The sequence below is a fragment of the Ursus americanus genome, chromosome 14, assembly GCF_024610735.1.
Source record: "Ursus americanus isolate L20-20 chromosome 14, mUrsAme1.1.p, whole genome shotgun sequence".
Taxonomy (NCBI): Eukaryota; Metazoa; Chordata; class Mammalia; order Carnivora; family Ursidae; genus Ursus; species Ursus americanus.
The window spans coordinates 41,060,600-41,074,220 of NC_142140.1; the positions used below are offsets into that span (position 1 = coordinate 41,060,600).

The window sequence follows — 13,621 nt, forward strand, 5'->3', positions numbered from 1 at the left end:
GAGAAGCAGGCTCCTCGCCAAGCAGGGAGCCCAATGTGAGGCCCTATCCCAGGACCCTAGGGGACCATGACCTGAGCTGAAGGCAGACACGCAATGACTGAGCCACCCAGGCGCCCCTTTGCTATCTTTTTTTTAAAGAGCATCTAATTTCATGGATACAGTTTTTTTTGTTTGTTTGTTTGTTTGTGAATCCTCAAATGAAAGAACATGAAAGAGAATGCATGGAATAGAAGAAACTTAAGTGTACACATACATTCAGTACTCATTTCTTAGAAAGAAAAGATAATACAGATGGGTTTATACCTTTTTTGTTCTTTCACTGTCATTTTATAGGACTTCAGGATGGAGTTGGAATAAACACGTGTTCAGTCTACCATGTTTTTATCTTCACCCTCTTTCTTCTGTGTTCCACTTCTAGTCATCCTTCAATATAATTCAAATGTTTATTTCCTTCAGGATGATTTTTCCAGTCTTTTCTCCTAAGGCCAGTTTTAGTATAAGATATTGTATGTTTACTTTCTCTTTTCCTTGAGTGCTCAGGAGGTGGTAGTAGTGGTTAAAAGTGTATGCTTTGGACCGAGACAAATCTAGGCTTAGATCCTGGGTTCGATATATAACTCACTGCAGCACCATATGACCCTAGCATAGTTATTTGACCTCTCTGAGCCTGTTTGCTATGTACTGTAGATACAGCAAAGGTACTTCTCATAGCAGAGTAAGAGTATATGAGAGTGCAGTTAAAGGACATGGCACACAGTAAGAATCGTCAGCCAGTCTTTAGCCTGTGAACTTCATGGTGGCTGCTACTGCGTATCTCCAGTGTCCTTTAAAAATAGGAGACCCTTGATATGTGCTTTTAACACCTAGTTTCTACCTAAATACTTGTTCTATAGATGAGCATACCATATTTCCACAAATAGCCATTAGAGAACTCATGCTGTCTTTGTTTCTACAAATTAAATACAACTCCACACATATTTACGTACTTTCATAAAGGGCTGTTGGATGCATTGCTTGTGCATGAGCTTATCGGTGATTCATTGTTTATCAAACAATTTCTGAAGATTGATTTTGAACCTTTGAAGAGGAATGATTAATTGACCAAGGGTGGGGTGTTCTAAGCATTGATAAGTGCTCAAAATGTTGCAGAGGCACACTTATTAATCTGACCCTGGAAATACAACCCCACAAATACATTTGTGGTTATATGTGAGGCCTGTAAACAGCATTCTTACCAGGGATAAAAGAGAATGAAGGAATAGATTTAGTGATTTTTAAAAAATGAGCTGTGTGATATTTTGAAGTTATTTAGCACTGTGTGGTAATGTCTGCAAATTATGAAAATTTCTCTTATTGGTCTGTTCAACAAGTAGTTGAGTGTTGCCTATGTGACAGGCATCTTCTTGGTGCTAGAGATATAGCAAAGAGTAAGACAGTCTTGGCCCTTAAGAATTGTAGCTTTGAGGGACACCTGGGTGGCTAAGTCAGTTGAGCGTCTGCCTTCAGCTCGGGTCATGATCCCAGAGTGCTGGGATCGAGTCCCACATAGGGTTCCTTGCTCGGCAGGGAGCCTGCTTCTCCCCCTGCCTCTGCCTGCCACTCCCCTTGCTCTTGGTTGTGCGTGTGCTCTCTCTCTCTGACAAATAAATAAATAAAATCTTATTTAAAAATTAAGGGGAAGGGGGTGGGGGATCGGGATAGGCTGGTGATGGGTATTAAGGAGGGCACGTATTGCATGGTGCACTGGGTGTTAATGCAAGTAATAAATCATGGAACTTTACATCAAAAACTTGGGATGTGCTGTATGGTGACTAACATAATAAAAAAATTTATTAAAAAAAGATATTATGCTGGAACAACTAGAAAAAAAATCACTTAAAAAAATAAGAATTATAGCTTTGAGTGCATGTGAGTGTGTGTTAGTTAGGAGCAGCACCTAGACACCAAAGAAGTAAAACAGGGTGATGGGTAAAGAGTGTTAGGTGGAGTGGGAAACCAGATTCTTTTAGGCCCCTCTGAGGGCAGGGATAGTCCCCAAACCCAGACCTCCTGACTGACAAATGAGTGTGGTTTCTCAACATGCCAGTCTCTTGAGTAGAATTTTTAACAGAGGAAAGTGATTTCACATGGAGGGTTAATGTGAATGAAGCCAACTCAGATAAACATTTTTCTGGAATGGCCTGCAGGTGTGTGACATTATTCCAGTGTTCCATATCATGTAAGCTAACCTTATTGCTATTTATCCACAAGATAGAATGATTTTAAGAAATATTATAGTAATCTTCACATGACTACTTCCGTCAGGTTGCATTATTGTGAGACCTTGGAAAAATTCAGGGCCTCCAAGTAGATAATTTGAGTTTCCAGTTAAATTTTATACACAGCTTTAACTATATGAAGAGGAGGATCGAGTTAGTATCTCCTAAGTACTTGGGTGCATGTCGATGGAGATTGTTCCCCATAGTATTAGGCACAGAGTAAAAGTCAGTAGCTCTTGGTCACAAGTCAGTAATAATTATCCATTTTGTGAACATCGGGATACATTTTCTTTTCTTTTTTTTTTTTTTATTTTTTAAAGATTTTATTTATTTATTTGACAGAGAGAGAGACAGCCAGCGAGAGAGGGAACACAAGCAGGGGGAGTGGGAGAGGAAGAAGCAGGCTCATAGCAGAAGAGCCTGATGTGGGGCTCGATCCCAGATCGCCGGGATCACGCCCTGAGCCAAAGGCAGACGCTTAACCGCTGTGCCACCCAGGCGCCCCGGGATACATTTTCTACTTAGCATTTGCTCTAAGCTTTTTTGTTTGTTTTTTGGGGGGGGTGGGGGAGAAGTAGAGGGAGAGAGAGAATCTCAGGCAGACTCCATGATCCCACAACCCTGAGATCGTGACCTGAGCCGAAATCAAAAGTTAGATACTTTTGACTGAGCCACCCAGTAGCCCCCAGTTGCTCTAAACTTTTGGTGGAGTTAAGAATATATTTTTGAGAAACATTTCCTCTGGTATGGTCATTGCCACCATAGAATGGGTCCTAACTTGAGATCTGTGTGATAAATTAGTATAAATGCTTGTAATGAACACTTGCAATGCCCGACCTTAGGCAAAAGAAACTGAACAGGTAAAAATTGTGTAATCCTTAGTTAACACAGACATGCATTATCTGTATGTTCTAAGCACCCTTTATGAATGAACATGTTACCTTTTGGGAGTGCCTAGATTTACAGAGTACCAAATGCAGCAGTCATTTTCAAGCCTTTAAAAATTTATAGAATACTTGTTTTTTCTTACCGTGTGGGTAGGTGCTGATAAGTGGCATTCTTACTTTTCCCCCAAGTTTGGTAACCCCCTGGGGGGTGGACAGAGGAGTCAGAGCTAAGAGTGTCAGCTTTGTCTTTACTGTATCTATCCCTGATCCACTATTACCCACAGCTAGACACTGACAGCTAGACAACTCCAGACATTCCTCTGAGGAGCCACCCTGAGGTGGCTTTGAGCTGAGGACAGGCATACACAGTTTGTTCTCTCAGATTCTCCCTTGTGAGGAGGAATGAGTGAAGGCTGCTAAGAGAAGCTAGTAGTTCAGCGGTTCTCAAACTTCTACATGTAGGCATCAGAATCGTGTGGAGAGCTTAAAAAAAAAAAAAAAATACAGATGCCTGGGACTCATGCCCAGAATTTTAGATTTTATTTGTCTGGCACAGTATTTCTATGAAAGTTTCCTGGAGTGGTCTAATTGTGCAGCCAGAGTGGAGAATCACAGCTCTAGTGGAAGTCCTACATAGGAAAGAGGGCTTGGGGGAATAGAGGATGCCACTTGCATTTATGCTTAAGTTCCTAAAGTGGTATTCCTTCCCAGATAATGCTGACTGTTACCATATCCTGTATCATCTAGTACAGAAGATAAAATTGCTGTGGAGTCATGCTGTCTGATAGCATTGTAACCTTGGTCAGGTTGCTAGGTTTTTTAAGTAGGTTTTCTCATTTGTAAAATGGAGATGATAGTACTTACCTCATAGAGGTGTTTTGAAGCTCAAAAAAAGTAATGCATTTGAAATGCTTAATATGATAACCTGGCACACAGGATAAGTACACATCTAATCATGACAATCATCATCTTTACTAGGTAATTTATCAACATGCGTGGAGTATTGAAGGTTTTTTTCTAAAAAATCTACATTCATATAGATTGCCCAGGATCTGTGTGGTCCATATTTATTATCTTTAATTGTAACTGAATATTAAATTTTGACCCTGCCTCAGTTGTATGGCATGTGGATTATTTCTTACTTTCCACAAATATGCTAGAACCAATAATCATGTGGAAAGAGGAGTTCTTTGATTTTCTTGGAGTGTAATTGCTAAAAAAAAAAATGGAGTTACCAAATCATATAGATATGGTCAATATTAAGAGATTACTCTAAAGGGAGAGTATCATGTGATATACCATTGAGAATGTGTGGATTTGCCATTCGCCCACTTAAACCAAGGTGACTGGATAAGGAAATGTTGAGCTACTTGATGACTAGAACAGCAAGGGATTGTCAGGGGACATAATATGTTCTAAGCCTTAGATTCCTACATCAAGAAAAGGTATTCAGGGCTTAAAAACATAGCTTACATTTGTCAAGAACAATTTTGGTACACTATTAGATGCTGTTTCAAGAGCACCAATGATCTAATGCTTATCTTTTTTAAAATAACAGTATGAAAGGAAATATTACATTTGGCCATTAGTCACGTTGGTTTTGCATTTATAGAAAAATCTGAACAACAGGCATTGTCTTTACACATACGGTTTTATACAGTTTTTCTGAGGTGTTTTTATGTAGCTAAGTAATTACTAACCCTTCTTCCCTTAAATAGGGATGGCAAGTGGGCGGTTAGAATTGTTCTTATGAATACTCTCAGTAAAGAAACTATAGATGACTTCATTATATATGCAGAAAGCATATGAAAATGAAGATTATCAGAAAGTATGTTCCTGCCAGAAATATAAAGTCCCAGTTACTTAGTCTGCTACTTGGCTAATGAGATCATGCAAACCTCTTGGTAGATGTTTAAAAAACAAAATGAAACATACATATACATAATAAATGTGTGTGTGTGTATGTGTATATGTGTAGCTTATATGCTACAAATTTTTACTTGTTTTTAAGGGACCAGCATCTATTTTTACTTAAAGCTAGATGTAAGTCAAATTTTGGAGAATAATTAAATACTAGCCTGTTCCTGTTTCTTTGTCGCCATGTGAATTCGGTCAGCTTCAACACAATCACCACTTCCACTCCATACTAATAACCCTTCTCTTGGTTTATTTTTGCAGGAGGTATATCGAATTCCAAAGAAAAGTCAAACTGAAAAGGAGAACACAAGTAGGTATTCAGAGGTACTCTGTGTATATGGCTTTACAAATACTCTTTTGGAAATATGCAGAGGTAAATGAAAGAACTTTAGCTATTTTGTTTTTGAAACTGGACAGTGTATAATTAGGTAAATGAAATATTTGGTATAGACGTTTGGAAACTTGCCTTTTTATTCTTTCTTAATGAATTTTTGCCACAGGGGATGTCCCTTTTCACTGCCTGTGTTGTTGCTTTCCTTGAAGTCGTGGCTTTTAGTAGCTTTTCTTCCATTTATTTGTTCTCTAGAGCAGGCATTGTTAAACCTGTATTTCTAAATGTTTGTGTAAGTCTTTACCTATAGATGTTTATATGCAAAATCCTTTATTTACATTAATTTTTCTGGGGAAAATTCAGAACTTTCATCAGATTCTCAGGAAGTCAGTGATCCCTTACAAGGTTAAGAATCATTATTACCGGGGTGCCTGACAGGCTAGGTCGGTAGAACAGATGACTCTTGATTTCAGGGTTGTAGGTTCGAGCCCCACATTGGGTGTAGAGATTACTTAAAAATCTTGGGGGGAAAAAGGAAAAAGAATCATTATTACAGAAAAGATAACAGGTAGGCTATGGTAGTCTGGTTTCTAGGTTTTACCGCTTGGTTATTTTCCAATATGCTTCTTTAAAGATGAAAGCAGTAGATCAAATATCGTGGCTATTGTCGATCTCTTGAGCCCTCCAGTATTGACCCAACATAAATAGAGGGAAGGAGCCAGTGTGATCATATTTTTGGGTTTTTTCCTTTTTGTTTCTTTTTTGTTTTGTTTTGTTTTTGGTCTTTTTCTCTATTTTTGGCATGAAGAGCTTTTTATAATCTTAAATCTTATTGGTTAAATAATCTTATAGGTTAAAGCTGTGTGAGGTGTACCTTGCATCATTGTTGGGGTTTTATTTTTGTTTTGGATATTTTTAACTCTATTGGTTTAGTTTCTTCAAAGCCAAACATCCTATTTACGGCTACAGAGAATTTCTCCCATAAGAAAAAGGCAGGGTTGAGGAGTGCTGGTTGGCAAAACCAGTGGCACTGTAAACTTGGCCATCAGAGCCTAGCTTCCTTGGGTTCAGTGAGTTGAAATCATTAGCAAGATGGGCAAAACTTAAATATCTATGAGGGTTTCCCCCCAATATTTTGCAGATACCTAGTCTGGTGTGCCCTCTGAGAGATGCCTTCTGAAAATTGTCTATAATGGATGACTATAGTCTTTTCAGGAAGCCCCTTTTGTGTGCCGACTTTAGTCTCTCCTGCACATACGCCCCCGCCATCAGTCTCAGGCTTTTTATAAGAAATAGTTATAATTAAAGCCTGGCTTCTGTGTTACCCCTCAATGTCAAGCAATTAAAGAGCTCAGAACTTTTAAAATTCCTAAGCACTGTTAAATATTTTGGGAAATATGTAGTCTAGCTTTACTTTCATTTTATAATATGAAAATAATCAGCCAGAATAAATGAAATTACTTCTCTACCTCACATATTCTAAGACGCAGAGTCAGAATATGAACTGTTAGTATGATTCCTTTTCTTACTTTACCAGGATATAGTGAAGAAATAGCTACATTTTAAGGAAGTTAATACCAGCACAAAGAACCTTGTTTTGAGAAGGAAATAGAGTAGTCATGGGCCGACCCAGATAAAACTAGATAGTAGTACTTCACAAAAGGGTGTTGTGCTCCGATACCCTGTGAGCTGAACAGTTGTTTTAATTGTATAGCGTTTTCTACTAGTGTGTGGTAGAGATGAGTTCTGTTCTCACTGACAAATGCTCATACATGGCCATTGATTAACCGTTTTTGCAAATAAATGGAGTTTTGAGCCCACCAACAGGAGAACTACAAGAATGGCATATGTAAACCTAACCCTGACTCTAGGGAAGAAAACAAGTAATAGGATGTTTTTCTGAGGTGAGAAAAAGAAAAATTGTTCATGTTTATTGTGAATCTGCTTTGTGCTATGAGAGATATTTTATAAGAAATTCTCTTAAGAAGAAGAGGGCTATCTGATTAATCAGGGTAGCAGTGCTAACAAAGCAGCAGCATGTAGTACCAATTAATTTATATTAAAATATTCAGTTGTGGGATCTAGACTTCTTAGGGGGATGAGAAAGTAGGAGGTGTGGTCAGTGAAAAGTAATACCTAGCACAGCTTTTGGGAGCAGTGACAGTGGAATTGAGTGAGGACCATTCTAGGTAAAGAAGCTGAGTAGAAAAGGTTAGTAGTATTATCTTTCAGTAGGAAAATGGCATTCTTTTTTTGAAGATGTAGCTCTCTGGCTTTGATAACTTGCTGAGTTATCACCTATCGTCATCCTGTGTTTGTAATGTTTTTTGTTTTTTTTTGAAATGGTAGTTGTTAAAAAAAATTGTCTAATCCCCCCCCCCTTTTTTTATTGAAGAGACTTTTTCCCTTTGAGGTTTTTATGCTTAGCATGCCAGACTGCTCTTCTATAAACTGTAAATGTGCAGAGTTACAGGGCCAGTAGAAGGCTTTTACATTTTGAACTACAAGAGACTGCTTTGTTAAAGGTAATGGGAACATTTTGCATGCGTGTGTTCCACAGAACTTGTTAGAAACGTTGAAGGCTTGGACTGAGAGTTTGGGGAAGGTGGAAAAGAAAATTCATGGCAGAGACTTTCAGGAAGTAGATTGTGTGCACACACAACACCTTGTGTCTCATCCAAATTCCAGATGGGCCTGTGAGGGAGGAGTCCATAGACCCATTTGTTGGATAGAAATTGTATTATACAGTTGACATGCTATCATGATGGAGAAGAGTCTGCCAAGTAAATTTTTAAAAACCCTTTTCCCTTAGTAACTGAACGAGGAAGGGATGCTGTTGGCTTCAGAGATCAAACAGCTGCCCCAAAGACTCCTAACAGGTCAAGAGAGAGAGACCCAGACAAGCAAACTCAAAATAAAGAGAAAAGGAAACGAAGGGGCTCTCTCTCACCACCTTCTTCTGCCTATGAGCGGGGAACAAAAAGGCCAGATGACAGGTAAGTGGCCTGTGTGAGTTACTCTCTTTTCTGAGCCAGTCAAAAAGTTCCCAAGTCAATACTTCTGATTTTGGGCACCAAGGGGTTTTGGAGTAAATATATTTTCTTGATAATCAGTGAGTATAAAACTTAACTGATAAATATTGAGGTAGAATCTTTTTTGACAGTGAAGACTAGGTTTCTACTTGATAACATTTAAATGCTATTTGAGAAGCCAAAGATTTGTTCTTTAAAGGGGAGTGGAGATTGGTGGGAAATAACTCTTCAAAGATAATGGTAAATCTTCAAAAGCCAGAACTTTGTTTTCTAGTGAATCTTGTGCCATACCAGTCAAAATGCTGATTGATCCCTATGTCAGAGGCTGTCTTTGTCATGCTTGTAGAAAAACAAGCCACATGATGACCCACTGGGTACTAGAAAACATTTATTCCAGAGAAGTTTTTTTAAAGTTAAATTTATTTTGGGGGGTGCCTGGGTGGCTCAGTTGGTTAAGCGTCTGCTTTCTGCTCAGGTCATGGTTCCAGGGTCCTGGGATCGAGTCCCTAACCCTAACCCTAACCCTACTCAGCAGGGAGTCTGCTTCTCCCTCTCCCTCTGCCCCTCCCCCCACTCATGTGCTCCCCCCTCAAACAAATAAATAAATCTTGTAAAAATAAAATTTATTTTTTGATTACAGTCATATAGTGCAATTGCCAAAATTTTTAATTTGGGATTGTCAGGGTTTGAAATAGTATATTCATCATGATTTTAATTCGCATTACCCTAATTGCTAAGTAGATTGACCATCTTGTCATATATTGATTGGCCATTCCTGTTTCCTCTTCTGTGAAGTGTCTTTTTATAGGTGCTGTTCATTTAGTATTTATCTTTTGGAGTTTAGGATTTATTTTTTAGGGATTCTTTATATTCTAAATATAATTCTGCTTGGGTAATAATTTTTGCAAGTATTTTTTTCCCAGTTTGTGGCTTGTATTTTAGCTCTCGTGTCTTTTGATATATAGAATTTATTAATTATGGTGTAGTTGAATATATCACATGTATGTTTCCTTCGTGGTTAGTGCTGTGTTTTAAGAAATTCTTCCCTATCATTGAGGTGATGATACCTCTTTTTTCTTTTCTTTTCTTTTCTTTTCTTTTCTTTTCTTTTCTTTTCTTTTCTTTCTTTTCCTTTCCTTTCCTTTCCTTTCCTTTCCTTTCTTGTGCTTAATTTATTGGGAATTAATTTTTGTATATGTTGTGAGGTAGAGATATGGTTTCATTTTTTTCTAAGTGGATACCCAATTGTCTCTGCACCGTTTACTTGAAAGCCCATCCTTTCTCCTTGATTGCAGCACTGTCTCTTTCTAATAAGTTTTTTATGTGGGAGGATCTGTTTTGGATCTCATATTAAGTCTTGATAGCAAGTAGGGCAAACCCCTATTTGATCTCCTGGGATGTCATTTCTTTTCTGAGACTTGTTCTCCTTAAGATCTACTTTTCAGATTTCTCCTACTCCCTCTACCCCCTCTCCACCTACCCCTACCTCCCCTCCCACCAAGATGATTCTGAGGAGACTTGCCATCTTTATAGTTTTGAGTATTCCTGTTCCTATATTCAAATTGAGTATTTGGATATGCTCTGTTCTAGTTAGGTCTTCTTTAATATTTTAAATATTTTTTCATTAATCTCCTTGTTTATAGTTTCCTCCAGAAAGACTTAGGTATCTTGGTATATTCATTTCTGAGGACCTTAATTTTTTGTTATATTTTCAGCTTGTTGCTGGTGTGTAGTATGCAGTTGACTTTTGTATATCGATCTTGTGTTTGGTGACCATATAGAACTCTCACTGATATTTCAAAAGTATAGGGGGTTTTGCCCCCCCCCCCTTTTTTTTTGTCTTTGTCAGTAGTCCCCATTGTGTAAATTTTTGTTTTTCCTTTCTAGTCCTTTTGCCTTGCTCTTGCTGTTTTGCTAGAAGTACCTCCAGTATAAATCACAGAATAACAGTATTTTTTTATTTTGGTAATTGGTTTCTAGTCATGTTTTATTTTCTTCCACTTTTTTGGGGTTATTGTATATACTTTTTCAATTTTTAATTGGAATAATTGGGATTTTTAGCTCATTAAATTTCAGCATTTTTCTCTTCAAAGTAAAGTGTTTAAGAATTTAAATTTCTCCATAAGTACTATTTGAACTACTCTTTTGATAGTGCAGTTTTATAATAATCTAGTTCTAGATACTGTTATGGTTTGCAATATTTAAATTTTTGTTAAATTTCAAATTTAATTGCCATTAATCGGTTTGTATTATACCAGTTCTTCAATTTTATTGAACTTGCTTTAGAGTCTGTTTCATTTGATGGTAATAGAAGTATGCTATCTTCCTGTTGGTAGGGTATAACCAATATGTATTTTTTCCTTCCTTTTACTTTCAGCTTTTCTGTGTCTGATAGATAAATAGCTTTATGGCTGATTTTTTTTTTAATTCTTTGTGGCATTTCTTTAACCTGTTGTTTCACTTAAGTAAAATCTAAAGCTAATCAATGTCCTGAACAATATTAGTACTTTAGGATACTCTGATCATTCAGCCTTCCCAATTTATATGCTGTTATTGTCCAGTGTTATAATTTCTTGTTGCTCCTTCTTCCCGTCAGTTATTGTCAGTTTTTTGTATGTACACAAACTGGCTTACTAATTTTTTTACATTTATCAGTTTCTTTGTTCTCCTCTTTCTCCTCAGACCTTTCTTTAAAAGATTATATTAGTGACTTTTTGTTCATCTTATTTTTTCAGTTTTTGTCTAAAATATCTTCTTTGTTTGCATTGCTCACCCTCAGTTTTAAAAATCAGCTTTATTTAATGAGTAGATATAAATTATTTACAGAAATATTCAATGTGTTTTGTCTTACACTTACTTGTCTTACTTACTTAAATGCCTGCAGTTAAGTAACCACCCACAGTCATCATATAGACATTTCTGTCATCTTAGAGAATTCTCTTGAGCTCGTTGTAGGTGGTCCCCTTCTCCTACCCCTAGTTCCTGGCCGCCAGCCACTGCTCTGCTCTCTGACCCTCTGGTTTTGTCTTTTCCAGACTGTCGTGTGTATATGGCATCATACTCTAGATAGCATTTGATGTGTCTTCCACTTAGCAGATTGCATTCGAGATCCATTCATGTTATTATCTGTCTCAGTAGTTCCTTTTTATTAATGAGTGGTAGTCCATTGGGTAGGTATACCAGACTTTGTTTATAAATCATTAGTTGATAGGCATTTGGATTGTTTCCAGATGGCTGTTGTGAATATGACAAGTGTAAGACTTGTATATGTATGAGTCTTTATGTGAACATGGACTCTCATTTTTAAAAGGAAGTTTTACTGAGTTAAAAGTTTTTCTCGGGGCGCCTGGGTGGCACAGCGGTTAAGCGTCTGCCTTCGGCTCAGGGCGTGATCCCGGCGTTGTGGGATCGAGCCCCACGTCAGGCTCCTCTGCTATGAGCCTGCTTCTTCCTCTCCCACTCCCCCTGCTTGTGTTCCCTCTCTCGCTGGCTGTCTCTATCTCTGTCAAACAAATAAATAAAATCCTTAAAAAAAAAAATTAAAAAAATAAAATAAAAGTTTTTCTCAACGCTTTGAAGCTGTTATTCTTTAGTCTTCTGGCTTCCCTTATTTCTCTTGTGAAACTTCTTGGTCTAATTGTTCTTTAAGTAACCTGGCTTTTCTGTTGGTCTGCTTTTAAGATGCTCTCTTTGTATTTGGTGTTCTGCAGTATCACTACCCTATGTTTATATGAGGATTTCTTTTTCTTTTCTCTGGTTGAAATTCATTGAGCTTTTTGAATTTGAGGATCGTTTTCTATGTTACTAATTCTCTTCAGATCTGAACTCTTGCTTAACCATACTGTGGATCTTAGGGACATTGAATTGAAGGTTGGATTATTTCTTGGTTCATGACACTTACCATTTCGGTGCATCAACTTCTCCATATATTATAATGCTTTTGTGCTGTCATCTTAACCATCATATAAATCTAGCTAAGCCCCTTCTTTCTATACTATCCCCTGCCTTTACTACTTGGGATGACGTCATCTTGCATCCTGTGTTCATTATACCCTGGCTTTCCTTTTTTAAAATACCATTTTATGTCCTTTAATATATATTTTAAAATAATATATTAGTTTTTAACTTTATGAAAAGTCTGCTCTTCTGCATTTAATTTGAGGGTACTTTGTTTTCACTTGTTATTGTATTGCTAAGATTTATCCACAATTTTCTGTGTCAGTTTATTCACTCTCATTGCTGTGTGTAACATTTTGTTGTGATGCTTTTTCTATTATGTGTAGTGCTGTTATCTGATTTTGGTGTACATGATGTATGTGTGCGACAGGGTCTCTTGGGTATGTGAGTAGAATTGTTGATTGTCAGGTATGTGCATGCTCTATTTTATATGATAATTGGTTTTAATTTCCACTCATTTTCCTCTCTAGATGTTTCGTGGGGTTCTTTTTCAGATCCACCTGATAGTTTTTTATGGTCCCATTCCTTAGTAATATTTTTCATAGCCTCTTATTTCATTAAACATATTAAATGTCTCTTACATTTAATGTATTGCATAATTCCAGTACCAGTAGCTTTTGTGGGTTTCTTCCTCTCATTTGTTTATATAGATATATGTATAATTTTATTTTCTAATGAACTCATCGTGTTCTTCAGAATTTGATCTGTGGGAATTCACTGAAGCCTGGATTTAAGGTGCTTTCTTCTGTAGACTATTTGCATTTGTTTCTGGCAGGCAACTAAGGATACTACCATCCCATTCACATTTTAAAGGAAATTTTCAGCTTAGAGTTTTTTAGACAGTATGTTTTTTGTTATTTGGATAAATGTCCGTGAAGCTGTTCTTAGATATTTCTTTGCAATGAAACCTCTTGAAATTAGTTGTCGTTTTTAAGCTTTTGCCAAGAGTACTTTCTCAAAAGTTTGATTCACTCCATAGAACTTCACAACAAACTCTTTTAAGCCCTCAGTTCTCTTCTTGTGAATGTTAAGAGCTGATGGTTTCCAGGAGGCCTTGTCAAAACCATCACAGGGCATTAGGCTTAGCAGTAAAATATTATATTTGGTGTTGCACAGAGAAGAGGAGGTGCATATAACTCCCCATACTTTTATGTGTGCATTCTCATCCTTCACTTAACTGCTCTTTGTTGAATTTGTCATAAATATATGTGGTCAGACAAACATCAAATTCTGTAGCTT

General features: G+C 37.2%; 1 protein-coding gene across 5 annotated transcripts in view; it reads left to right on the forward strand.

Annotated features, from left to right (window-relative positions):
- Positions 1-13,621, forward strand: part of SETD2 (SET domain containing 2, histone lysine methyltransferase) — a 122,557-nt gene that overhangs the window by 78,310 nt on the left and 30,626 nt on the right. For 4 of the 5 annotated variants that reach the window (XR_015726684.1, XM_087867093.1, XM_045778343.2 and 1 more), the window contains exons 13-14: positions 5,324-5,372; positions 8,206-8,389. Coding sequence is in view for 3 of the 5 variants with exons in the window: in XM_087867093.1 (XP_087723219.1) it covers positions 5,324-5,372; positions 8,206-8,389 (233 nt within the window). In the remaining 2 variants the exon portion in view is untranslated. Of the gene's footprint in view, positions 1-5,323; positions 5,373-8,205; positions 8,390-13,621 lie in introns of those variants that run through there. The other variant, XR_006776288.2, reaches the window with a different exon arrangement.